Source organism: Anolis sagrei, chromosome 1 (assembly GCF_037176765.1).
Source record: "Anolis sagrei isolate rAnoSag1 chromosome 1, rAnoSag1.mat, whole genome shotgun sequence".
In the NCBI taxonomy this organism is placed as follows: domain Eukaryota; kingdom Metazoa; phylum Chordata; class Lepidosauria; order Squamata; family Dactyloidae; genus Anolis; species Anolis sagrei.
In genome coordinates, this window is record NC_090021.1 from 309,761,116 (window position 1) to 309,789,040 (window position 27,925).

Below are 27,925 nucleotides of genomic sequence, written 5' to 3' on the forward strand. Positions count from 1 at the left end.
GAACTAAACTCAAAGCAGAGTATCTCATACCAACCCAAAAAGATTTGTATCTCCCGTGGAGAACATACTTTCATGTGCATAATTTTTCCACCAGAGGAAGGCCTGAGGTAGGCCGAAACCGGTCGTGGTCGGCTGTCCCACAAGCGACTTATAAGAAGACACGACTGTACTATAAGTTTGCACCACATTGTTTGTTTGTTGTCGCTGTGGGGTTAACAGTGCAGCATGTATATATATTGTTGTTGAATTGTGGTAGGCTGTTACTCAAGCTACCTATAAGAAAATACAACTGTACTATAAGTTTGCACCATACTGTTTGTTGTCGCTGTGAGGTTAACAGTGCAGCATATTTATATACTGTTGTTGAATTATATCATGGTTTATGTTACACTAGTGGTATTTGTGTTATATACATTTCACTCAGGAACCCATCTATATTATTGTATATTGCCCTGTGCAGTTATGCCAGCCACATTACCTTGAAGGTATCTACGGACAACGCCGGCTCTTCGGCTTAAGACATGGAGATGAGTACCAACTGCCAGAGTCTGACATGACTGGACTTAATGTCAGGGGAAAACCTTTACCTTTATGTTTACTTATATGGCCTTTAAAAATGATTTTTGGCTAGGCAATATATGAGCATCTTGTCTTAAAAACATTTTGCATCATTGTAAAAGAAAATGCGTAACAATTTTTTCCGGTTGAGGAGTGGTCTTTAAACAAAGCTAAAATATCTCATTTTCTAGTCCTTCATATCTCTTAATTTCTCTGGTGGAATGCTCAAATGAAGTTCTGAATGTTAGAAGCATAAATTACTAACTCCTTTTGAAATCTATGCTAAAAACAAGAGCAGTAACTGTAGTATCAATTCTTTAGAACACTCAACATCTCCTAGTGTTTAAACTTCACTTTTACTCTTTTAATTCTTCAGACAATTTCTTTGCACTTTTGCTGCCATCTAGAGGTGTAGGTTTAGAGGGAAAAAGGAGATCTCAACTTTAAAGATTACGATATTTCTGAAAATATGACTTGGGTGTATTTGTCACAATTTGTTGGGAAAACTTTCCAGTTTGCCCTTTAGGCTCCAGGGATTTTACCTCCAATGTGTTAGTTCTTTGCCCATTGTGCAAACTTTGACATAGAGAAATTAACATGTAGGGAAGTATATGGAAGGGAAATCGCTACAGGGTGAAACATCCCCTATTTCAGCGAAATTAGTCACTGTATGCCTTCAAATCATTCTCAATTTATGACCATCTTAAGGCTAATCTGATAGGGCTTTCTTGGCAATTTGTTCAGAGGAGGTTTGAAGCTGTCTTTCTTTGAGACTCAATGTGAATCCAAGGTAGAATATAAATGCAACTTTTGCTTACACTATTATTTCTTTATAATAGTGATGCATAGGAGGTAACCTATAGTATCCACTATATCATATGTACTGCATGTGAATTAAAACTAACTGTTCACTCATTGATTAATACAACTTTTGTCCCACTGATTCAATAGATTTATTCCAATTGGGACTAGACCTAAACATAGCCCTACATATGTCCAACTCTTTTAGCATAATACTGGTATATGCTGTGCTGATCATCTGTGTTAAGGACATCATAAAGTAAACACAACTAGATTACACATAAAGGTATTTTAATACACAAAGTAGTAAATAAAAGTGGCAAGCTTATTTTAAATAACATCTTTAATTAATTTTTTGCAAAGGCAAAATATTAAACTTAAAATAGGTCTTAGTACATCAAAATACTAAGTTTTCTAATTGCGTTCCAAGCATGGTCTTTGAAACACATCGTGTACATCCCAGGAAGTCTCCTTGATCTTCAATTGTACACACAGAATTTTACAAACATAATAAATATATTTACCCCCTTACACAGAACAGTATATGTACAACAGCAGTTGACAATTGTAGCTCAGAACAGCAACTAAGGATATTTCCCACTCCCCTATATTGTTTTGGTACCATAGGCACACAGGAGGAAATGAATGTGTGATACTCCAACTCATGGGCAGCCTTCGTATATTAATCCACTCTGAAAAAATGTTTCATTTTCTAAAATCCAAATCAAGGAAAGCTCTGCAAACAAACAAATGGTCTTGTGACAGCCAAGAAAACTAATTTCTCAGCATCACTAGTCCACAAAGATTCTTCTATTTTCTAAAAATGGGTATTTAATTCAGATCAAGCTTGCTCTAGCTCCTTTCAGTTTAAAAATGTGTATAAGACAGAACAAAGTATGCTATGGAGATACAAACAACCAATTATATCTGATTTTTTTAGAAAAATCAAGGCAAGAGGGCTTGTTGTCAAGCAGAAGAGCAAGCATTTCACTGTGAAAAGACTATTTTTGCCTTCTGCACTAGAACTAGAGTTTTTTCAGTGGTGATAGTAATTACTCTATAGGGATTATTGCTGTTCAGTGTGTGGATAAGACCAGATACAAAAAAACCCAGTGGTGCTATCAACTTTTAAAAGTATCACTGGAGTTTGGTTATATCAATTGTTACATGTTATTTGCTTTTTGTGGCAGCTGTGCTTCAATCCTCTTGAGAAGACAGCTAAAATGGCAACTATTTGTGAAATCATGATTCATGTTCAGGGAAATGACAAAAAGCAGACTCCAATATAGGAGAGGAGCAAGGGAGATAAAAACTTAAGACTGCCACTACAGAGCCAGAAGAGGGGGTGGGGTGAGAAGACACCTTACACACTTTAACTTTAAATAGCCCAATATAAAGTTCTTCATGACAGTATCCAAAGCCTTAAAAGCAAGATTTAACATAGATGTTTCAAGTGATTGCACATTCTAGAAAACCAGTAAGATTACACTCAAAATGTTAAGTTACACTTGAAGCTCTGTAGGGAATCTACCACAAAACAGAAATATCTGAAGACTGCAAAGGCACAAGACCCTCACCTTTGTGTATCACTTGTAAATCTCCCATTGTCTCAATCAAGTCTTTAGAAGTTGCTTTCTCCATCTTAAAAGTTTAAAAAGGTGCTCCTATTATCTGTGCAAATCTAAACATAAGCCCTTCTTGCAAACCGTTAATTGCTTCAGAAAGTCAAGATACTGAACTATTTAAATGGAAACTAATTTCACGCCTAAGCAACAACAAAATCAAGTATACATATAGCTGAAGGACTAACTGTGGGAATCCCTTGCCTTCCCAAAGGAATGATGATTTCAATGGAAACTTAACAAAACGATCTGCTGAATTACATTGTTAAAACCATGATTAAAATTCAAGTACAATAATAAGTGTAAGCAAACTATATTCTTATAGCAAGCTGCTACGATAAAATGAAATTAAAAACATGCTTTTTGATTTTAAAAAAGGAACACTTGAAGCAAGTAAGAGCACAAGTTTGGTATGTGACTGGCTTTGAGAAGAACTTTCTCGGTCCTTTCACGAACACCCTCCTCGTCAACCAAAGCACATATCCCATAATCGATTCACAAGACACCACGCCTGCATCCAGACAGACCTACCTAAGTCACTTTTAAAGCTGTGGTTTCCTTTAAAATAAATAAAGAGGCAAGAGACAAGCAGCGCTTTTCAGTGCCCATTATGTACACAATGCTCAGTCATTTGTACAGTGTCTGGGTTCCAGTAAGAAATAGGTAACTGTGACCAACAGGGATTTCACAGTGCAGTATTTCTGGCCTGGTTTTAAGCCTGTGTTTAACCAAACTAAAAGGCCAGAAGATACTGTGAACAGGCCACAACGTACAGAAGGGGAAATGGCAAACCATCTCAATGTTGTCACAAACCTGGCATGTAAACTAGTGGTATGTTTTACACAATGGGAAAAATGATGCCCACACATGTTTAATTTTAGATTTAAAAACCCCCTCTGCCATCAAAAGATTGCAGTTTCAGTCAGAAATGAAGATAAACAGAATTCCAAATCTGCCATGATGTTTACATAGTATATGGGACTTGGATGCCTTATGAATGCCACTGCGAGTAAAGCAATGAATTAGGTCACCTTCACCAAGACCCTGGATGTAGAAAGCCTAACTGCTATGTACAGTGGATTTCCTGTGAACAGCAAGAACGAATGCATTTGAATCGAAATGCAAAGAAATACTTTGGGAGGAAAAGGAAAAAAAAGATAGTATTTAGTTCTGATTAAATTGCACTGGCAATTTTGTTTAACAAAAACACCCCAAAAAGGTTTTGTTTTTCACAACATAAATATCGGAAAAGGGGAAAGTGAGTAATTGCTACTCTGTAGACTCCGTTGGTCAACTCATCCCTTCATGGCTTCTTCTCTTTGCTGTTTTTAAGTGGGTGGCATACTTCAACTAGATCTTGCAATGGCATACCATCTGGAAATGCATGTTTCCTTCAATATAATTGCATCTTGCCAAAACCCCACCACAGTGAACCGAACCTAGATTCCTGAATGCATAGTTTCTACAGAGCCTTGCCACAGCAACAAAGAGAAATTACTCCTCAACAACCAATTTCTGCTATCTGTTTAAATTATAACTTTGTTCAATTATTACAGCTACTGTGATTCTGTTCATGTTACGAACATTATTTAATTACCGAGGGAAAGTTGGAAGCTCTTTCAATGCTGCAGACCCTTTTCCAAAGTGCATAGTCACCTACAACTTCTGATTTCATTGCCAGCCGCGTACATTCACATGGCAATGAAAATACGTCTTAAGTTAAACAGTGAAATTATTTACAGAAGATTGAGTTCTGACTAGCAACAATTCAATGTATAGGCTATTCACTTTGTCCGATCTTCCTCTAAAGACCTTTTGGAAGACAGCAGGGAGACCGAGACATCGGAACCAAACAGCTTCCATTTACAGGTTTCTTTAAAGCACAACATCCTTTTTCAAAAATGAAAGATTGAGAATGATTACATTTGAGATACAATCAAGATCTTTTGGTACCAGGATTACAATTTATATAAAGGGCCTAAATCTGTTGCTAAAATTATGAATGACCCAGCACAAGAAATTTCCAAATAGTTTACTCATCCAAAGTAATCCAAACCTTGGACAACTCTGTCCTTACCAACTGGTTAGAGACTTTCTCAACAGTTTAAGCAAGGCTCTTTCCAACTCCACTCCGAGAAGGAATGGTTCAGCACAATTTATACGCATACACACACTAAGCTTTTCCCATAGTATTGTTACCAAAAAAGAGAGTTCCTTCAAATCAGTGGAAGGGGAGATTAAGCATCACATGCTAGTTATTTATCTATTGGTAGAATTGGTTAATTAAGATATTAATACAAAACCAGCTTTCAGGCATAGCTATCTGCACCAATGCCCCAGTTTTCCCAATTGAAGTAGTGTCAACATTGCCATTTCTCCTAGTAGTCTCAGTTCTACTGTTCCTTCAGGCGCACAGATAGAGATTTCTGTCAACGTGTATGTCCAAATCTCAACCTTTCCCATTTTTTTGCTTTTGAGTTTGTTTTGTGTAAATTTCACCATTCTGCATCTCCAATGGCTTTGGAAAAAACATAATCTCTTCCATTAAGATTCATGATTCCATCTTTGAGGTGAAACTTCCACTTGTTCTTACTTCTATGAATCTGTGGAGGGTAGAGAGTCAAAGTGAGAAACATACCAGGCTAAAAGTCAGTATTTGGTGTGCTGCTCCATCCATACAACAATGTACTGGAAACCAAAGACTGACGTGCTTTTTTGGTTGCTATATTGCTACTATAGAATATGTAACCTTTCCTGCAAAAAAACAATTAAAAGCCCTTTTTTATAAATACGAAAGCTTATTCTAAAAGTATTACAAGTGGGCGTAAAGGCTTTTCAAATATTCCAAGTATGCTTCATCCAAAGTAGCTAACTGCCAGGACAAAATCTGAGACAAAGTCCATTTCCAAGATACAGATAGACATCTTATTTTGAAATATTGCTTTACCTTCCCATATTATATGCCAAAAATAGCTACCATATATACTCTAGTACAGTGGTTCTCAACCTTGGGTCCCCAGATGTTTTTGGCCTTCAACTCCCAGAAATCCTAACAGCTGGTAAACTATCTGGGATTTCTGGGAGTTGTAGGCCAAAAACATTTGGGGACCCCAGGTTGAGAACCACTGCTCTAGTATAAACCGTGTTTTTCAGCACATTATTAATGCTGAAAAGGCCCCCTCCACCTATACTCGAGTGAGGCCTCCTCCTCTGTCGGCACAGCAACCCAGCTGGTGTGTGGAGACAAAAGGAGAAAAAGCTGAATAGCTCATCAGCCACACATCTTCTCACCGGGCCTGGTCTCTCCTCTCGGCACAGCTGTCAAGGAGAGGAGAAGCTGCATGCCTTCCTCTTCTTCCCTCTCAGCACAGTGACCCAGCTCAGTCTCTGTGCCGAGAAAGGAGAGGAGTGTGTGGTATCTATTTTTATTTTGATATTTACCAGTAGCTGCTGTATTTCCCACCCTAGGTTATACTCAAGTCAATAATTTTCCTCAGTTTTTTTGTGGTAAAATGAGGGGCTTCAGCTTATATTTGGGTTAGCTCATACTCGAGTATATATGGGTAAGTATAAATTCCTTCTTTATAAAAAAAATAATTAAATTGTACTCTGCTAACAATGTGGTAGGACTGAGAAATAATCTAGTATGTCAAAAGCTGCTAGCAGAGAAATCTCTTCACATTTTAGCCATCTGTAAATCCAGGACAGTGAGCTTCACAGCTTGGCTGCAGCCACGGGAAAAAAAACCCCTCCTCCTTCCATTCTCACCACATTTCTATTGGTGAGATGCAGAGAAGAACCTCACTTGGAGACGAATTTTATTTTAATTAAAATATCTGTATCTCATTTCATTTCAGGGTAGCATATAATTAAATTGTCTAAACCCATTTATTTAAAACACTCAAAAATAATTTGAACAATTTAATAAGTTTCAAAACAAGTACATGTACAGATTTGGATAAAATTAATTAGGCCTTAAAGGCACGATAAAAAAGGCATTCCCTTTTGCTCTTACTAAAATAGCTTTTAACAGGATGCTTCTTAATATTTCTTGTTTGTTATCACAGGCTTTTAGCTATGTCGTAAAGCCTGCTTTGTCCCATATTGGAAGAAAGGCAGACAAATAAAATAATTCCTGCAATCTTCTGTTGAATATTTTAAAATAGTAATAGTAGCTTCCATCCAGTGGTGTTGGATCTCCCAAAAGATTGGAAAGCGCTGACAGAATAAGTTGCTCTTTCCCCCCAATTGCACCCCTCAAATCTGTTCTCGAGTGTATCCTCTTAAATATACTTTTCTTTTTTGCAGAACAAACGAGTATTGGAGGCATGCAGGTTTTAACAATCATATTAGTCCAATTACCTTGTCATATTGGCACACAACAACATTCTCAGTGTCAAAGAGTTCCTGGCCTTCTTCATCGCTAACATCATCTTCACTATTGAGAGGTTCCTAAAAACAATCAATTTTCATTATCAACTCTATTAAAATTTGCACATCCACATGCAAATCATGGATAATGCCAACACAGCTATTCTACAGGCTCCACCTTCTCCCACACGTAATTTAGATGAGGAAAGAGCCACTCTAAAGGTTTTCCTGCTGAGTGTTCCTCCAATTATGAGGGGATATGCAGCAGATGTGGGACACTTCCTGCCATTTTACAATCATCCTGAAGTTTCAGGCTTCATTTCTGTTTTGCCAAAGAGAATATTCAAAATGTTGGGAACAACAGAGGAAAGAAATCAAGATCACAAAATCAAAAGAAAACTGAAGGGAGACTATTGAAGCTCTATATAAAAAACAGTATAGGAACCTGTTTCTTTAGTCTGCCTTGGAAACGAAGTTTAGATTCCCTGAATCAACATCTGAGAAGGCATCAGCAACAAATAAAATGCCACACAAATGTGACAGGAAGTCAGACTGAATATTTTAGTCCTCTTGAAATAGTCTTTTTTTAAAGGCAAATTTTCTAAAGTGAGATTGCAAGGAATAGAAAATACATCTAAGTTAAACAGCTATAAAAACTGTTAGATTATAATTATAATTCTCACTTTATCACAAGACTGACCCCCCTGAGTACTAGAGTGAGAATAAGCTTTCTTCTATGCTTTTGGTAATGCCCAGAATAGGCAATAACACTTTGAAATTAGAAATGCTCAGTAAAACAATGGTCACAGCTATGTTTATGTATACAATATTGTTTAAGATCACTGAAATGTACAAATATTAAAAGATATATGAGAAGTGCTCCATATAGGGAAATGTATACCTAGAACGCAAGGTCTATGAAAGATAATATGCTGAGGCAGGTAATGTCAATGGAAGAGGAGGTACCTACACTTCTATGTGACATGAAAACTATCCCCCATACATTATGTGTAACTGCATAAATTAATTGTGTTATTTAATAAATATGGAAAAGAAATATAGCATTACATGCTTGTTCTTCCATAACATACATTTCCTGAAAGTGCAAAGATTATTATTTCTAAAGAGAGTTACAATATTGATCTGCTTATTAGACAACACTGCTATTTGTAATCTCAGGACCTCAGGTGAGAAAATTGTGAACTTTAAGATAGATTTTTCTTCCAATTTTTGTTATTGTGTTTTTGCAAACTTCACGTTTCACCCAAGGACACAGATACTTGAGGCCACTCTAACAGAAGATGGTACCAGCATTCAAAGGACCAGGACTTAGAATAAATATAAACACTATTCATTTACGTTCTGCATACATGTTTCGTCCACAAAAGCAGTATAGACTTTCTTTTAGGTAATGGCCAATTCAGTTATAATTCACACATTAAGAGTATTGATAATACATTAACATTACCTCTTCAACCTGGCCATCTTCACCTCCATCCTTTTCTTTATCCTCCTCTTCATCATCATCATAATCTTCTTCTTCCTCTTCATCTTCTTCAGACGATGTATCCCCTGCTCCATCCACCTGTAACACTAAAGGTGCTTGCGGCTGTGCTGGTTGCTGTTGAACTTGCTGCTGCCCTGCCGCCGAAATCTGGGCCTGTGCTTGTGTGGGTGCAGCCATGGTTGTAGGGATTACCTGGGTTTTGTTTCCAGTAAATAAGATTTGCTGGGGTTGGATAATCACACCAGTTTGCTGTGAGAGCCCTCCAGGAATGGGAGCCAAAACCTGTCCAAAAATGAAAGCACAAGTAATTACTGCATCAGTCACCATTTCTAATGTTTTACTTATAGTATTTACATATATAACAGCAAGACAATCCTTGACTATCTTATGAGACTGCATAAACCATGTTTCCTGCAGCACTGCTAATTTATATTTGCATTTAAGCATCAATGGAGAATTCCTTTTCTGAATGCAGCCTAATCTGAAAAACACTTAGAAAAGAAAAATGCAATGTGGGCAGAGCTCAAGTCTTGTTTTTGTTTTGTGTTTCTTAAGTAGTGGCAAGGACCTCACTGCAACAAGAGGTAAGAAACAAAAAGAAAACTTCACATTTTTTTCTAAGATTTTTCAAATCCAGGGTGTGGTTACTGCATTCCTAAATACTGAAAAATTATTAAGTCTGCAAGTTCCTAAAATATTATCAAGCACCAACTAGACATCAAAAGGGTTGGTATTGCTAAACTAGGGACTGGTCCCATAGCAAGGAAGCTTCTTTTCCACATCTCACACAGTAAGCTATGAAGAAGTGAGGGGTGAAGAAAAGAGTCACTCAAGCAGCTCAGAGAAATATACAGAGAGGAAGAAATATACAGAGAGAGGTATTCAATCAAGTAATAGATCAGAGTCCAGAACTGCTTTAGCTTTAAATGTTAATTACCAGCAACATGAATTATGTTACTACACGTGAATCAGAAATTAATTCCAGTATATGTAACATGATACCATTTGTTATCCCTTCACCTTTAAGTCTTCTTTAACTTTCAATATTTGAAACCATCATTTCTTAGATTAAAGCAACAGCTCTCACTGTGAATGTTAGACTTGCTTAAGCATGTGGTAAATCAGCTGATGTGTGTGAGGAGAAAAATTGATGTAGTAGGATGATCCCCTTCCAAGGTCACTTTGTCTTTCAAGCTTTAATCTCTACTATATCCATGAATCCAGGAGTGTTCCACTAAACCCAATGGCACTAATTTCTGAGGCAACACTGCATTACGAGATGCTGTTTTAAAAGGATTTTAAGTTTACAATCGGAGGGAAGGTTGCCTTTAAGACACACTCAGGGTCAAATAATCCTCAGAACTAAAATAAAGAGCTTTTACATGAAACACAGAAACTCCTAGTGCCTGATGAGGAAGGGGGGAAGTTAAGAAACAGGAAGGATCCTCACTTCCAGGCCAAGGAACAGAAAGATTACTCAACAAGGAAATGAGTTTGAAAGGGGAGGTGGGGGGGGGGGGGAGGGTGGAAAATGGAAAAGAGACTAAGTCCAGAAGGCAGGGACAAAGGAGTCTAATCCACTCTAAAATGATATAAACATGCATTTTAAGAAAGGAAAAATGAGTTAAGGGACAAAGAAGAGAAATGGGGCTAGGCTGTAGATAGAACAGGTATTGAATCCACAGAAAATCATGTATGTTCAGAAATTCTGCAAAGTAAAAACACTTTTTAAAAACAATCTTACCTGCTGAATAACAGGTGACTGCACCCCACCAGGTTGCATCTGTGGTATAACTTGTTGCTGCAGGACAACTTGCTGCTGGGGCTGAATGATGTACTGAGCACCATTAGCAGTTCTAACCACCTGTAGAATTTGGCCTGCAATAAAATGAATCCATTTTGGATATTTAATGAAGTTTGCTTTCCCAAAAGCAAATTCCTGCAACAACTGGTATGCACTGGACACATGGAATCAGGAGTGTTAAAAACAAAGAATATTTGTGATTCAAATTCATTTCTCCACAGATCATGCGTAGACAAAAATATTTGTATAGGGAATTATGTAAATTGCAGATATGAAATTTACATAATCCAGTCCCCCATACCTCCCGCATCTTATTCATAACAAATGAGAAGCAATTCTAAGAGCTGCAGAAATGCTACTCTTTTGCTTACAGGGGCATCCAGTTTGTGAAGCAGGAACTCCCACTGGATTGTGTTTCCACATATGCCCTGCCAGTCATTCAAACAATGGGATTTCTCCCCAGCATGGTATACAAGGTAGATTACTATAGCCCAAAATATTATATTTATAAACCTTGTCTAGTGTTTCGTTAGGCAGTCAAGTGTATCAGCTACACTTACAACCTTGCAACTAGTTGGTATCCATATTTATGATGGAGGCACGATCACCACAAGAAACGTCCTCCAAACCCACATGAAAATACAGATGGCCACACTGAAGTATTAAGTCCAGTGGTACTGGTTAGTGGGATGCTAAAAAAAAAGTCCAGCTGCTTCCCATCAGTGAACCATGGCACAAATAAAGGTGGGAAACAGAGCTAGGCATGACAACATAGCTACATGTCCAAAACAGAGTTTCAGCTATCATAATCTATAAATTTTAGATTTATTTTAGCCTTTTCTGTCTTGTGTTCAGCTGGCAACCATCTTGATTAATCCGATGCCCTAAGCTGAAGAGCCGGCTTTGTCTGTAGACACCTCCAAGGTCATGTGGCCAACATGACTGCATGGAGCGCAGTTACCTTCCCGCAGAAGTGCTAGTTATTGATCTACTCACATTTGCATGTTTTCAAACTGCTAGGTTGGCAGAAGCTGGGCCAAACAGCAGGAGTCACCCTGTTCCCCAGATTCAAACTGCCAACCTTTTGGTCAGCAAGTTCAGCAGCTCAGCGGTTTAACCCACTGTGCCACCAGGGGGCCCATTGATGCTCCATACCAGTACAACTTCCTGGACAAGAGCAGCAGCTTCTGCCAGCATTCTGTATTCAGGTGTTGTAACTGTCATAAAATCCAGTTCAAAGCAGATAATCTGAACTTTATATGGTAGCATAAAAGGGGCCTCAGTCAGAGGAGGGAGGGATGATAGAGAAAGCTTGCTTTCAGTATGACAACAATTGTAAATTTGAATGCAACAATTTCATTTTTTAGTCTGATTCCAAAGACAAGTTAGGGAACAGCATCATCCTTCAAGATGTTACAAAAGGCACATCTACTTTTCGGAAGTTGTACTTTTAGAGATTTTTCTGTTACATAGATTTTATGTATGTATTTATAAATGTACTGATTTTTTGTAACAAATAAACAAAAAATGCTTTAGGGTACTGGCTGGAATCCTGCTAACTGGGTCCACTAGAATACACTCATTAAATCACTTTTTGAATTGTAAGTCAACACTATGATAAATGATTCAGTGCTTCACCTCCACTTAGGGCTAACAACAGAATTTAGGTTACCCCACTGGCATAATTACACCACTATGCCAATGAATCTGCCACAGAAAACAGAAATATTACCTGAATTTGTGAGTATCTGCTGAACCGGAGTAACACCAGCAGGCAAAGCCAAGGTAGCTGCAGTAGCAGCAGCACTCTAAAATGTAAGGAATTAATTTTAGCATCAGAAATATATAATACAGCCACACTGAAAGAGAAATCCAGATATGAAGAGCAGAACCTTTGTGTCTGGTAATCCTTTATTTATCAGAATGCTGATGGTCTCCTTCCACATATCAATCTTGAATTACTTGTCAATTACTTGAATTACATATCAATCTTGAATGACTTTTGGAGTATCTCTCATCTGGAATTCCAAAAACTAAAATACTCCAAAATCCAAAAATTGTTCACATGGGTGACTGAGAAAGTGACACCTTTGCTTTCTGATGGTTCAATGTACACAAACTCTGTTTCATTCATAAACATATTAAAGTTAAGACTATTGTATATAAATATGTGTGTATAAGATATATATAAAACATAAATGAATTTAGTGTTCAGAATGGTGTATAAATACCTTCAAGATATGTATATAAGGTATATATAAAACATAAATGAATTTCATTTTTACAATTGGGTCCCATTTCCAAGATATTGTTATGTATATGGAAGTATTCCAACATTTGAAAAAATCCCAAATAGGAAACACTTCTGATCTCAAGCATTTTGTGTAAGGGACAATCAACCACTTTTTCATACTCAGTAAAAAATAACGCAGAACAGTAACTCCATAGGTCTTATGCACTAGAGCTTAAAGAGTAGGCAAAGAATATGCATCCCATCTGAAACCCTGTAGCTGCCTTCTGCAGAATTCAGGGGCTTTTAGTTTAGTGAGGCCCAGGTTCTCTCCAGTTGAGCAGCTCCTCCCCTAAACTATTATTGAGTGCCATTCAATTAGACTTTACAAAACATATAAATAAAAATGTCTACAATAAAATATTGTGACTAGAATGAGCTCTTCCTTTGTGTAGACAGAATTTACTCATAAACATTATTCATACACATACCATGTATCATATCCTCTTACCATGCCTGATGTATTCATGTGCATTAGCTTGGGATCTGGCACAATAACTTGTTGTTGAGGAGCTAAAACACAGAAGACATAATCAGTGCTGGGGATCACAGGATACTTTGCCACAACTTACTGTATTATTTTGTTCAAATGAGGCTGTTCAACTATTCATATTGTGACCATAAATACATACACCAATAGAAAAAAAATCCTAATAAATTTCAATGTTTTGAAAGGATGCTATCACATTCATTAAGGTTTATAATTACTCATATGCTTTCAAAAGAAGTGGGTGTTTTTGTTACATTAATTTTACTAAATAGTAACAGCTAAAATTCTATATTGGGAGACCTACCTATGATACATTTGCCTACTCCCTTTCATCATCTTCCTGCGTTCTCTTCTAGCCATTTAGTGGGTGATGGAAAGTAGGCACATTGAAGAACTATCTGGCTATGGTTCCATAGACAGATGCAAAACAGCATCCTCTGGGAGCTTCAAAGATTACTAGGTGGTCTTGGGCAATGCCTCTGTTACTCCGCCTTTGCCCATGGCGACATAGCTAGACGCATCTTAAATAGGACTGCATTCAACCAGCCATTAAATGGTGGCTGAATGGGAGGGACAGTTTGCAAGAAGAAGGCAAACCCTGTGCTATGTCGTTGATAGTGGATTCCTCCCTCAGCAATGATCAAAACATCCAATACAAAGGCAAAACTGAAAGTATGTCACTAACAGTATGTCACTGTGTATCCTTTACATTATACTACATGGAAAAGAATGTATCCAACCACTTTGAGCAAAAGTCCTCACAATCATTTTAAAAATTCTTTTTTTAGACCAGTGGTTTTTTTTAGACAAGAAGAAGCCAGTAAGGTATATTGGGTCTACCCTACACTGAGCAAGCTGATGCAAAGGCCTTCCATTTCAAAAGCCCAAGACTCCAGTCCTATTAATTATGAATGTTACCTATCTATTCTTTAAACCCCTTTGCTTTACTGACCGAATGGCCTGCCATACAAAAAAAACCCCCAAAAAACAAAACACAAAACCCTAACAGACTCAAAATATGGCTGCTTCTTACCTTACTTATTTATTTGTCGTATCAGAAGCGAATTGAGACTAGTTATAATGTATTAAAAACTACAAATGAAGCTAAAAACTTGGCATTATACTAGATTTTCTTTAACCAGAAGCTGGCCACTTCGACAACCCCTGGTGTCGCTATAAGAAGGTCCTTATTGTGCATGTGGCAGGGCTCAAACTGCACTGTAGTAAATGATCTGTGGTTTGCTCTTCTCAACATGAGAGGGACATGATATAAGCCTCTCCGCAAGAGGGTAATACATCTGGGCATCCATGGGCAACGTCTTTGTAGATGGCTAATTCTCTCACACCAGAAGTGATTTGCAGTATGCAACCAACCATACAAAGAAATGAGACCTTTTCAGGACCAACCTTACCTTGCTGTGTAGCAGGAATAAGGACTTGCTGTGCCTGGGACTGCTGAACTGTTTGTTGTTGTTGCTGTGGTGGGTGATGGTGATGATGGACATGTTGCTGTGGTGGATGATGTTGGTGTTGTTGCTGATGTTGCTGCTGTTGTTGTTGCTGTTGTGCTTGCAACAAAAGCTGCTGTTCCTCTGAATGAAATCCATCTACAGCCTTGGACTGGAGCAGTTTGTTTTCCCAGAGCTGCATTGATTAAAGAAGTGCATCCTAAGCTATTTTCTTTTCATTGATACATATTAGTTGCTCAGTTTGCATCATCATCAACATTGTCGACAGACTGAACTATTCAGATTATATTCCTTTCTAGGGGAAATAATCACAGAGCCTTAGAAAAATTAGGTCCTGTCACTTTAGCTGCATTATGCATTTGATTCCCATTCCACCCCTATTTGCACTAACTACATATGTAATCTTTAAACCATATGGTAATAATTTAGTTTCTTCTGGAAAAACAAAGAATAAAGGAAAAAAGAGGACAGCTGGTTTCATAAGCTCAACTCTAGACAGCCCTAGTTTAATAAAGTCAATAAACCATACCTATTATTTTCCAGAAGATAGTGTATTGAATAGATGTTAATAACAAAGTGTTCTGTTTGGAAATTGCTTTGATTCCTTACTGACTGATGCACTATTGGGATATCTCGTAAAGAGCAACGTCTCTCTACAGAATGAGGAAAGGGAGGATTGTAAATAGGTATGCTTTGTGTTTATGTTGACATTACACTGACACTTTTAACTGTAACTTGTTATATGTATTTTAATTGTTTTGTGTTTTATTTCTTGTTTTAACTCTGTCGTACTTCACTTCAAGCTGCAATGAGAGGCAGGTGATACAATTATCATTATTATCATCATATTATTAAGTCACAATGCATTTTAGAAGAACCAGCAAAGCACCTCCACAAAAGGTTGCCAAGAAAAAAGGGCAGGCTGGATTGCTGGCAGAGAAACCACAGTAAAGTCTGCTTCCTCCACAGATGAAGGAAAGGAATGCCATTGAACTAAAAATGTTATATCCAAAACATACCTGTGAAGTTCATTGCTTACCTAGCTTACCTCTATAAAATAGACAATCTTTGACTTTGCAGAAAAGAATAACCCTATAGTGAAACACTTCCATTCACCAGAAAGGCAAGTTAGCGCATTTATCTGATAGTGATTCAGCCATGGGCAAACTTTGGGCCTCCAGGTGTTTTGGACTTCAACTCCCAGCAATCCCAGCCAGTTTACCGGCTGTTAGGAATTGTGAGATCTGAAGTACAAAACACCTGGAGGGCCGAAGTTTGCTCATGCTTGTGATAGATTCATTTACATCCTTTTCCTGCAATACTGGGGTGCAAAGTAAGACTATCAGGCCTGACTTTGCAAGATAATTCAGAAGGAGAAGCTACACTTTTGGTTACCCAAAAAAGTGGGGGAAATGAGTACTGGCTCTTTGGACAAAAAGATGTAACTCAACACGAAGTACAGCTATCTATGCTATTTGATTCCAGCAGACAAATGAGCATTAAATTTTGCGCAAGTGAGAAAGAAAATGTTTGTGAAGAAACATTCTGGAAGGATACAAAGAACTTGACAGATTTAGTGGCAAAGTTTCTTTTTCTCTGTTGAAACGTCTCTGAAGATTCTTCATCCTTAATTCCATTTCATGTTTTCATCTTTATCTCAATGTGCTTTTAAATGTGTATTGTATACGTTTGAATGATATTGGTATTTTGCCTTTTGTATTAATGAGTCTCTGACCATGCAATAAACTTAACAGAATTACTTATTCAAAGGAAGACAGTGTGACCAAAATTATGAAAATCACAAAACATGATCTGAATATTTCATTTTTGAAAATGTTACATAACAGTCATCTCATCCTAAAGTACAGGGTGAAATTTTGGACATAATTTCAAAGCAGTATAGTTCATGATGGCAGCATGACAAATGTTGGAAAGTGTTTATTTACTTGCCAAGTTTTACTAATCATTTTGGGCCAAAAACAAATCTTAAAAATAACTGTGCAAATGGAGAATATATCATTAGGGGTCACTGTCTTGCGAATGACTAAGGGTAGGGGTTGTTTGTTCACTGGGAAGGGCATCTAACGATAATCATTTGAAACTTGGTGCCCCACCCTTTCAAGAGGTAAGGGTTTTATAGGTGGTCTGTGGTTGCAGAGAAACAGCAATTTCAAATCAGGTCTCTCTTTTTGAAACACTGTATTATCAAAAGCTTTAGATGAGCCACTACCAGATGCAATTTGTATAAGATAACTTCTGTTATGGGGATGTTATAAATCACTCTTCATCGATCTGGCACACAGATGAGTTGGACTACGAGTCTATAGACAGGGTTTCCAAAAATGGAAATCAACTGTTCTCAATTACATGTTACATAAATACTAGCAGCAACATACAGCCCTTACAAGGCTAGTAAGTTTTATGCACAAACAATCTCAGTAATTTTAAATTAATATAACTTACTGTTTTTAGTTCCACAAGGACTTGCTCATCAACACTTGCATCCAGAAAGACTTCTCGGACATCATTGATAACATCTTCAATTACTGATCTATACAGTTTAGGCTTTTAAAAAATGATGATAAGAACCTCTGTTAACAAATTATTCAGTACTGCAAAGTAATTTCAAAAAGTAATTTCACTGAGGTCTTGTAGAATTCAAACTACTGTTACAAGCCTAATCTTTAGAGAAATTTATTTTCTTAAAATTTTATCTTAAAAATATAATGATAATTCATTGTGTAATGTTTTAAAGAGTATTAGCTCTTTGACTTTGAAAATTATTAGATATGCTAAATTCATTCTGCATTTCTGTGACAGATTATAATATATCAAGAGAGTATTTTACATATTGTAATAACTCTTGCAGCAGAAACGTTATCCAAGTTCTTGCCTTTTAATCCCTCAAAACCTAGAAATCACAATTTAAACCAAAAAAGTAATGTGTTCTAATCCAGTCAAGTCCAATTAATATCAGTGGGACTAAGCACTGAAATTCAAAAAATAGCCAGTATTAAGAACAGTTTAGTAGCACTGTTTTCAACTAGACACTGTCTCAACACTTTCTGCTAGTTTAGGAATCAGCTCAAGCCTCAACACCTCAATGATGAGAAAAATGACCACTTTCTTTTCATATTGCACTTCAGGACAGAGATAAATCAGTAAAAAAATTACACATCAATAAATAGATGACTTTGACAACCGAAATGTTTTTATAACACATTTACTAGCCAAGATTGCAATTTCTAGTTCTTATAGTCACCCAATCACTTACATTTGTTTCACTGCATACAAGCACAACACAAAAAATGCTTTAAGCGAAACAAATAAGAAAAGCTAACGGGTGTCCAAGTAGAAGAACCGCAAATAAAATCAAGAGCACCAGCTCACAAAACACCAACTCAAATAGAAAAGCTCTGCTGCTGCGAATAGTGCAATGCTGCAGCTTCCCAGCGACAAAGAGAGCGCTTTCCCAGCCTCTGCTTGTGCTGCGCAGGCACCTCCCAGCCTGCTCTCCGCAGCTCTCTCCCTATTTAAAGGCTGATCTGGTGTTTAAATGGAGAGGCGGTGACGTGGGGCTGGAAAGCACCTTCCCATCCTGGCAGAGTCTATATTAGAGAGCGGCAATGGCTCTATATAAACAGGGCAGCCACAGGGAGGAGGAACACAAGGAGCAGGGAGAGAGAAAAGCAAGGGGAAGCCATGATGGATCTCAGAGCACAAAATGAGAGCCGCCTGGACTCAAGGGTTTGTCAAGCAGCGATTTATTTTGCAAGGGGGGGGGGGGGATTGGAAAGGGCTTTTTTTTAAAAAGTGCATTTAGTTTAGATTGTATTTTTTTTTCTTTAAATGTAGTAAACAATAAAAAAATCAGGGAGGGGCAGGGTATTTTTTTTCTCCTTTCTTTCTTTCGTGTGACTGCTTATTGCAAACCGATGTGAAACCGAGATCCTGAAAAGTGTGCCTGGTAATCAACACAAAAATAAATACAATAACTGGTAGAGAAAAGAGTGGCTTTCTTTACAAATAAAAGGAAGAGTGAGGGAAAGACAAAAAGCATTTGACTGCCGGGGTTGTGGGGGGGATCCGGAAAGAAAAATTTAAGAGAGAGAGAAGAGGGAAAGAAACAGTTGAAACGAAGTGTGTAAAATGATAAAGATGAATAAATAAAATCGGAAAGGGGGGGGGGAGAACAAATGAATTCCTTCAGAAGAAAAAAAGAAATACTGGACTGGATTGAAGAAAGAAAAGACAGAAAGAAGATGAACTGAAGAAAGAGAAGACACAGCCATATAACCCAGAATATCAAGGAAGAAAATCCCACAATGTCGGCTTTGAACTGTGTTATCTGAGTCCACACTTCCATATATCCCAGTTCAAAGAAGAAAATTGGAAGGGGGGGGGATACGAAAGGGGCCTGAAATAAGATGAAGACAAAACAACAGGAAAGAGTGATTTCTTCAGAAGAGGGGGGGAAAGGAGATGGAAAGACAAATACTGAACTGCCCGCATCTAGAAAAGGAGTGGAAAGAAAGACAAGACGATGGATAGCAGTACAGAGTGGTTTCTTCATCCAGGGCCCTTCCACACAGCCATATAACCCAGATCATCAAGGCAGAAAATCCCACAATATCTGCTTTGAACTGGGATATACAATACCATATATTGGCAGTTCAAAACAGAAAATGTAGGAAAAATAAAAAAGAGGAGGGAGGTTAAAGAGAACAATTTGACAGAGATATAGAAAAAGGGGGGGGGGGGAGGAAAAAGAGTGATAAGATGAATAAAGCCATCACTATTGGACAGAGTTATAGAAAAAAGGTGGAGGGGGGGGTTAAAAGGGAAAAGGGGGATAAGATGAGTAAAGGACCAAAGAGTTGTTTCTTCAGAAGGAAATATTGCTCTGCCGGGCTGAGAATTCAAAGTGCTTTTCAACCTTGGCGTCCAGCAGAAGAGGCTAAAAGGGGAGCAAATGGGGTTATATCAGGCCTGGGCAAACTTGGGCCCTCCAAGTGTTTTGGACTCCAACTCCCATCATTGCTAACAGCCTCAGGCCCCTTCCTTTTCCCCCTCAGCGCGGCTGAGGGGGAAAAGGAAAGGGCCTGAGGCTGTTAGCAATGATGGGAGTTGGAGTCCAAAACATCTGGAGGGCCCAAATTTGCCCATGCTTGGGTTATATACACACACATGAGGAAAAGGAAGGGGAAAGAGGGCAACTAGGCGGCTCTTCTCCTCCACTCCCGTCCTTGGGTGCAAAGCAGGCCACGGGGCAGCTCCCCTTCCTTCCTTCTTGCTCTCCTTCCTTCCTTCCCGCCCTGCAGATCAGCCAGTCCCCAGTCCCCCTTCCCGCCCCTCTCCCGCGCCATCCTGAGGCCTTCCCTCCCGCCTCGCCTTCCTTCCTTCCTTCCTTCCTTACCACGGGGTTTGTATTAGTCGAGCTCGCCATGGCCCTTTCCTGAGGGAAAGCAATCTACCGTTCAAGGCGGCAGCACCAACCCCCCCCCCCTTCCTCCTCCCTCCCTCGGGTTTGTTTCTTGTTGTTGTTGCTTCCCCAGCCGGCCCCCCTCCTTCCTCAGCCGGCCTGAGAGCCCCCTTACGAAGCCGCTCCCGCTTTTTTTAAAGTTTCTATATCACCGGACCGCCCTCAGACGGCGGCCCTTGGGCTGCAGCCGCCAGCCAGCCAGCCGCCCGCTCCGCTCGCTTCGCCCCTTTATATAGCGAGTGCCGAGACGCTGCGCGAGCGGCCAGGGAGAAGGGGGAGGCCGAGGAAGGGAGGGGCGGGAAGCCTCGCGAGAAGGAGCGGGACTTCGCCATCCCCCTCCCTCGCGCCCGCCCAGCTACTTCCGCCTTCGCCTCCTGGAGAGTTCTGATTGGTCGCTTCATCCCCGCTTTCCCGCTCTTTAAGGTTGAGAAAAATGACCATAGAGGTAGTAACGTTTAGAGCGCTGCCACTTCTCAGGCCTACAACGCCAGCAGTATGATAATCCTTCCCGCTCTTTAAGGCTGAGAAAAATGACCATTTATTTTATTTATTTATTTGTCGTGTCAGGGCAACCAGTCAATTGTATTACATTTCTAACAGAACAAAGCAAACAAACAAACAGACAAAATACAAAATTTGCAAGTTTGGTAGTTGATTAAATGTCCTTTGACCAGTATCTGGCCACTTGGAGTGCTTCTGGTGTTGCTGCAAGAAGGTCCTCCATTGTGCATGTGGCTGGGGTCAGGGTGCATTGCAGCAGGTGGTCAGTGGTTTGCTCTTCTCCACACTCACATGTCGTGGATTCCACTTTGTAGCCCCATTTCTGAAGGTTGGCTTTGCATCTCGTGGTGCCAGAGCGCAGTCTGTTCAGCGCCTTCCAAGTCGCCCAGTCTTCTCTCATTTGGTATCAGCCATTGGTTGAGGTTCTGGGTTTGAGCCTGCCACTTTTGGACTCTCGCTTGCTGAGGTGTTCCAGCGAGTGTCTCTGTAGATCTTAGAAAGCTATTTCTAGACTATAAACTATGACTATAGAGATAGTAATGTTTAGAGCGCCGCTACTCCTCAGGCATCTGTATAAGGCCCTCAGGAATCTGTATAAAGACCAATTGGCAACAGTAAGACTTACTTTTGGCGATCCCTTGTCCAAGTAGGATAATCTTCCAGGATGGGTCCGTAGGTGACTATGGAGCCCTATTCTTGCTCTGCATCATCTTCCACAGTGAGGGCATTGGTTTCCAGGTGGAAGGCAGTCCCAGTCGGGGTTGGCTTGACGCGCCTTCCTCTTGGCACATTTCTCTTTTTCACCCTCCATTCGTGCCTCTTCAAATTCTGCAGCACTGCTGGTCACAGCTGACCTCCAGCTGGAGCACTCACAGGCCAGAGATTCCCAGTTCTCAGTGTCTATGCCAGAGTCTTTAAGGTTGGCTTTGAGCCCTTCTTTAAAACTCTTTTCCTGCCCGTCAACATTCCTTTTTTCATTCTTGAGTTCAAAGCAGAGCAACTGCTTTGGGAGACGGTGGTTGGGCATCCGGACAACGTGGCTGGTTCAGCGAAGTAAGAACTGACCAAGAACTTTCCCAATCTTGAACCAATAGACAGGTTCAAGATTGGGAAAGTCATACATCAGGGTGTATACCTATTCAAATTGTATGCAGAACACATCATGCGTTGTGCACGGCTTGATGAATGCAAGGCTGGGGTAAAAATTGCTGGAAGAAACATTAACAACCTTAGATATGCAGATGACACCACTTTGATGGCTGAAAGCGAGGAGCTGAGGAGCCTTCTAATCAAGGTGAAAGAAGAAAGCGCAAAAGCTGGGTTGCAGCTAAACATTAAAAAAAACAAGATTCTGGCAATCGGACTGATTGATAACTGGGAAATAGAGGGAGAAAACATGGAGATAGTAACAGACTTTGTATTCCTAGGTGCAAAGATTACTGCAGACGCAGACTGCAGCCAGGAAATCAGAAGACGTTTAGTTCTTGGGAGGAGAGCAATGACCAATCTGGATAAAATAGTGAAGAGTAGAGACATCACACTGGCAACGAAGACCCACATAGTTAAAGCAACGGTGTTCCCCATAGTCACCTACGGATGTGAGAGCTGGACCTTAGGGAAGGCTGAGCAAAGGAAGATAGATGCTTTTGAACTGTGGTGCTGGAGGAAAGTTCTGAGAGTGCCTTGGACTGCGAGAAGATCCAACCAGTCCATACTTCAGGAAATAAAGTCTGACTGCTCATTTGAAGGAAATTAGAGGCAAAGATGAAGTACTTTGGCCACGTCACGAGAACACAGGTCAGCTTGGAGAAGACAATGGAAAATGGAAGGAAAAAGGAAGAGGGGCCGACCAAGGGCAAGATGGATGGATGGTATCCTTGAAGTGACTGGCTTGACTTTGAAGGAGCTGGGGGTGACGATGGCTGACAGGGAGCTCTGGTGTGGGCTGGTCCACGAAGAATCAGAAGCGACTGAATGAACAACAACAAACTTCTCAGGCATTGAAAGTGGACACTGTGACAATCCTTCCCTCTTTTTAAGGCTGTGAAAAATGACCACAGAGGTAGTAACGTTAGAGTGCCGCTACTCCTCAGGTATAGAAAGCGGACACCGTGATGAGGCCTACTTCAATGGTCCTTCCCGCTCTTTAAATCTGAGGGCCCTTCCACACAGCCTAGAATATCAAGGCAGAAGATCTCACAATATCTGCTTTGAACTGGGTTATCTGAGTCCACATTCAGATAATGTGTGATTTGCTGCCTTGATGTTCTGTGATATAGGGCTGTGTGGAAGGGCCCTGAGAGAAATGACCATAGATGTAATAACTTTAGAGGGCCGCCACTCCTCAGGCATCTGTATAAGGCCAACACTGTGAGTCCTCTTTGGTCATTTCGGCCTACTTTCCCGCTCTTCAGTGGAGAAGCCTGGCTACAGAGTCGCAAAGGGTAGAGCGTCTCCAGAAAGAGAACGCGGTTTCTACATATCTTTCTTTCACCAGCCAGGTTTCTTGGCGGGGACTTCAACTCCCAGAGGCCTTTGCCAGCGTGGCCAATTGCCAGGCATTCTGGGAGCTGAAGTCCAAAAGGAGGAGCCAAGCCAGGAAAGGACGGCGCTCCCTCCTTACGGCCGGTGTTATGCGATATAAAATGACACGTTGTCTTTCCTGTCGGCTTCCTTTTCCTTTCCTCCGCAAAAAGGGCGCCATATATATTTTGGTCTATTTTGGCTTTTGGATTATTTGTATCTTAAAGGTAATTGTTTCCCCCCGACATTAAGTCCAGTCGTGTCCGACTCTGAAGGGGTTGCTGCTCATCTCCATTTCTAAGCCGAAGAGCCGGCGTTGTCCGTAGACACCTCCAAAGTCATGTGGCCGGCATGACCGCTTGGAACGATTTGTATTGTATTTGTATGTGTTGTCTGTGTCAGGCATTGAATGTTGGCCTTTTTATATTGGAATCCGACCTGAGTCTCCTTAGGGAGATAGGGCGGAATATAAACAAAGATTATTAAGATGATTATTATATAAAGGTAAAGGTTGTCCCCTGACATTAAGTCCAGTCATGTCTGACTCTGGGGTGTGGTGCTCATCTCCATTTCTAAGCCGAAGAGCCAGCGTTGTCCATAGACACCTCCAAGGTCATGTGGCCAGCATGACCGCATGGAGCGCCGTTACCTTCCCGCCAGAGTGGTACCTATTGATCTACTCACTTTTACATGTTTTCAAACTGCTAGGTTGGCAGAAGCTAGGGCTGACAGCGGACGCTCACGCCGCTCCCCGGAATCGAACCTGCGACCTTTTGGTCAACAAGCTCAGCAGCTCAGTGCTTTAACCCACTGCGCCACCAGCCCCCCCTTATATATTATATTATTATATAGGGGGGGAAATAAGGGACGTTTCTAATACCCCCTTTGTCCCTCCACTCTCAATGTCTTTAGAAACTAGAGTTGGAAGAGACCCCAAGTGCCATGCAGCCTAGCCCCGTTCCCCCTTGCATAAACACCATCAAAGCACCCCTGACAGATGGTCATCCAGCCTCTGCTTATAAACCTCCAGGGAAGGAGATCCATCTCACTGCTAGATAGTTCTTATTGCAAGGAAAGTCTTCCTAAAGCTTAGGTGGGATCTTCCCCCCCTCCCCCTGCCATTTGAACCCGTTACTCTATATCCTAGACTCCAGAGCAGGGGTCCTCAAACTAAGGCCCAGGGGTCCTCAAACTACAGCCCCCCCCCCCAAGGTCATTTACCCAGCCCTCGCTCAGGGTCAACCTAAATCTGAAATGATTTGAAAACACATAACAACAACAACAATCCTATCTCGTCAGCCAAAAGCAGGCCCACACTTCCCATTGAAATACTAATAATTTTATATTTCTTAAAATTGTTCTTCATTTTAATTTTTGTATTGTTTTTCAGTGTTTTTTGCACTACAAATAAGATATGTGCAGTGTGCATAGGAATTCATTCATTTTTTTTTTCAAATTATAATCCGGCCCTCCAACAGTTTGAGGGATTGTGACCTGGCTCTCTTGTTTAAAAATTTTGAGGACCCCTTCGCTAGACCATTAGAAACTAGCTCCCTCCTCAATGTGATATTCTAACATTCCATCCCACATTAAATTAAATGTGTTCAGCTGTTTCCGCACTAATTGGGAGCTCTGAAGACAATTGCTCCCCGATTCCACAAACCTCAGTTTCTGTACATTTTTGAAACAGTTTACATATGGAAGTAGCATCATATGATGGGCTCCATGGGACTCCGTCTGTAAAAGTGTGTAGAAATAGGGACTGGATGGCTATCTGTCAGAGGTGCTTTGCTTGTGTGTGCCTGCATGGCAGAATAGGGTTGGACCTTATGGTCTCTTCCAGCTCTGTGATTCTGTGTTTCAAGTCAGTCTCCAGCCGTCCCTTCTGTTTAACACATTTCCTGGAATGGGGGGAATGAGGTCAAACTATATAAACATTTTGTGCTCTTTCATTTGGCCTATTTTGGTACATTATTTCACAAATACATACTTATGGCCCACCTCATTACCTTTGTTCCTCTATCTCTGCCCAGAAACTCTCCACAACTTCTTGTAGGAGGAAGCAAATTACATCTCGAACATTTCCCAAATCAACAGAAGCATCCTCCTCCCCACACCTTCCTCAAATAAGATCAACCTTTGGAAATTGCTCCCATTCACACTTATGGCCTATCTGTCAACCCATTAGTATCATGCTTAGGATTCATTCCAATCCCATCCTCCTAAGCATCTGTTCCCACCACCCACACAAATACTTCCTTCTTTTCCTGGCTTCCGTCTTGAGTTTCCAGAAATAAAAGTTAATTTTCTGCAATGCCAGTTGTTGTTGAAATGGTTATTAATACAACCTGCCAATAACAGTCCCATGGGCATGAAAGGAAGGAGTCTATGTTTTGCTTTACTTTCTTTTGTTTATGCCAAACAAGTAGTAATCACCCTAGTTAATATTTTATAGTTCAGAAATCAATAAGCATGTTAGGGGCTGAGGGTGATTTGAATGGTGTATTTTTTATTTATTTATATTTGCGGGAAGGGGTTACAAACCAGAATTCTTTCCTTTGGGGCCAAGCATTTGATAAGTAATTGGAGCAGTGCAATAATAGAATGCTGTCCTGAAATGGTTTTTAAGCAACCCATTTTGAAGTGGATATAAGTTATTTTAACATTTGTATATATTTATGGTTTTACGTCCGGACATTGAATGTTTGCTGTATATATGTTGTGCTCCACCTTGAGTCCCCTGTGGGGTGAAAAGGGCGGAATATAAATGTTTTAAATAAATAATAAATATTCCCAGAGTGGGTCCTGATAGATCTACAGATGAGGCAACGTCCCCAGGGCTAGCCTTGATCATATCAGGTAAAATAGAGAAGAGGAGCCCAGGGCTCGACTCTTCAGAGAATATCATGGAAAGGCAATCCGAAATAATCATGTGGCTAGCTATATTTCTCAATGGACACACATCTCATAATTCATAATTGTGGCATCTAATAGACACTATACTATTGATGCAGCCTAGAATGGTGTCTGCATTATGTCCTGAGATTGAATGATGGAGGAGAGGTCAAAGGCATTAAAATAAAATGGAGTGTAAAAATGATAGTGTTATTCTTGTCCCTGTTTTATTTGTCTTTGTTATTTAAAGGTATTTTTTTCCATACTTCAGCCAAAAAAGTCTCTCACAGCACTTTACATAAAAAACCAGTAAGACAGGCTTATCCCTGCCTTTGGGCATATGCTCTAAAAAGGAGGGAAGTGCAGGGAAGAGGAAAACAAACAAACTTAGACAGGAAGCTTTAAAGATCCATAATAAAACATAATCCTTCTGAGGTTGGAGGAGTGATTGAATTTGATATCGGCAATTTCAATAGGATATCTGCTTCTCATCTGTCTCTACTTCATGCAGATTGATAGATAGGCGCTGCCAGTGATACTGAGGTAGAGGGGAGCTTATTGAAACTGGGACCCAGTCACACTACACAATCATGGCACTATTATTTCACTTTAACTGCCACGGGCTGCATCTATACTGTGTAGAATGAATAACAACAATAACTTTGGGGGGCTGGTGTGCAAACAAGTTAGAAAAAAGGCTGGTCAATAAAGTGCATAGATTATATAGCAGCATCGGGATAGAGCAGTTATAACAAGGTCATTATAGCTTGAATAGTGCTGTAGTAAATACAGGGTCTTGATTTTAGGCCATGGTTAGAGGCCATTGGGAATTGTCAATCAAATGCACAACAAAACATCCTTGTCTTTAAGTTCCTTACAAAATGTGGATAAGGAGGGTGCTAGCCTGACCTCCCTGGAGAGAGGGTTCCAGAGCTGAGGGGCCACCTCCGAGAAGGCCCTCTTGTCCTCACCAACCACGCCTGAGATGGGTGGGAGCGAGAGAAGAGCCTCCCCAGAAGATCTTAGAGAATGTGTGGGCTCATAGGGGAAGATACGGTCATGAAGATAGGCAGGTCCCAAACTGTTTAGAGCATCTCGTAGGGATTGGAATGCGGTTTGACACCACTTAAACTGCCATGGTTCAATACTATGGAATCATGGGAGTTCAGGAGGCATCAGCTCTCTTTGGCAGAGAAGGCTAAAGACCTTGTAAAGCTACAGCTCTGGACTAGGTGATCTCTATAACTTTGAAAGCTTACTTTTTGTGTGTGGTTTACATTTTTTGATGACAACCCTTTGGTGTTTTTCTGATCCAAGGCAGTTGACTATTGGGCATCAACTGCAACTGCCATCATTCAAGGCTTGGAGCGAGTGAGCTGGGTCCTGCTTGGTCAGCTGGAACATATTATTTGACTAGCAGCCAGAAAGAAATACCAGGGGGATTATCAAGTGCTATGAAAAGGTGGTGAAAGTGCAAGTCACAGTGAAGGAAGCCTCTTCTGATTGGGTTCTTCATAATGTTTGTGTAGCTCTTGAATTCATACATTGGGAGATGGCAAGCGAATGCTTCCTCCACCTCCACAACTCAAAAGTTATTTCTTTACTCTCATTC

The 27,925-nt window shown here is 40.1% G+C and overlaps 1 protein-coding gene across 1 annotated transcript; it reads right to left on the reverse strand.

The window, feature by feature from the left end:
* Nucleotides 1-1,684: 1,684 nt before the first annotated feature.
* GTF2A1 (general transcription factor IIA subunit 1) lies at nt 1,685-20,672 on the reverse strand. Its single transcript, XM_060757224.2, has 9 exons — nt 20,329-20,672; nt 17,376-17,477; nt 14,856-15,087; nt 13,405-13,466; nt 12,396-12,471; nt 10,604-10,737; nt 8,821-9,141; nt 7,344-7,433; nt 1,685-5,584 (listed from the first exon to the last, which is right to left on the reverse strand). The coding sequence occupies exons 1-9, from the start codon at nt 20,356-20,358 to the stop codon at nt 5,477-5,479; spliced, it is 1,155 nt and encodes a 384-aa protein (XP_060613207.1). The 5' UTR covers nt 20,359-20,672; the 3' UTR covers nt 1,685-5,476.
* Between the last annotated feature and the right edge of the window lie 7,253 nt (nt 20,673-27,925).

Coding starts and splice junctions, on each gene's coding strand:
- GTF2A1 (XM_060757224.2), bottom strand. CDS start 20,358: ATGGCGAGCTCGACTAATACAAACCCCGTG. Junction 12,472..13,404: donor ACATGAATACATCAGGCATG/GTAAGAGGATAT, acceptor CTTACATTTTAG/AGTGCTGCTGCTACTGCAGC. Junction 5,585..7,343: donor TTGTGTGCCAATATGACAAG/GTAATTGGACTA, acceptor TACCCTCCACAG/ATTCATAGAAGTAAGAACAA.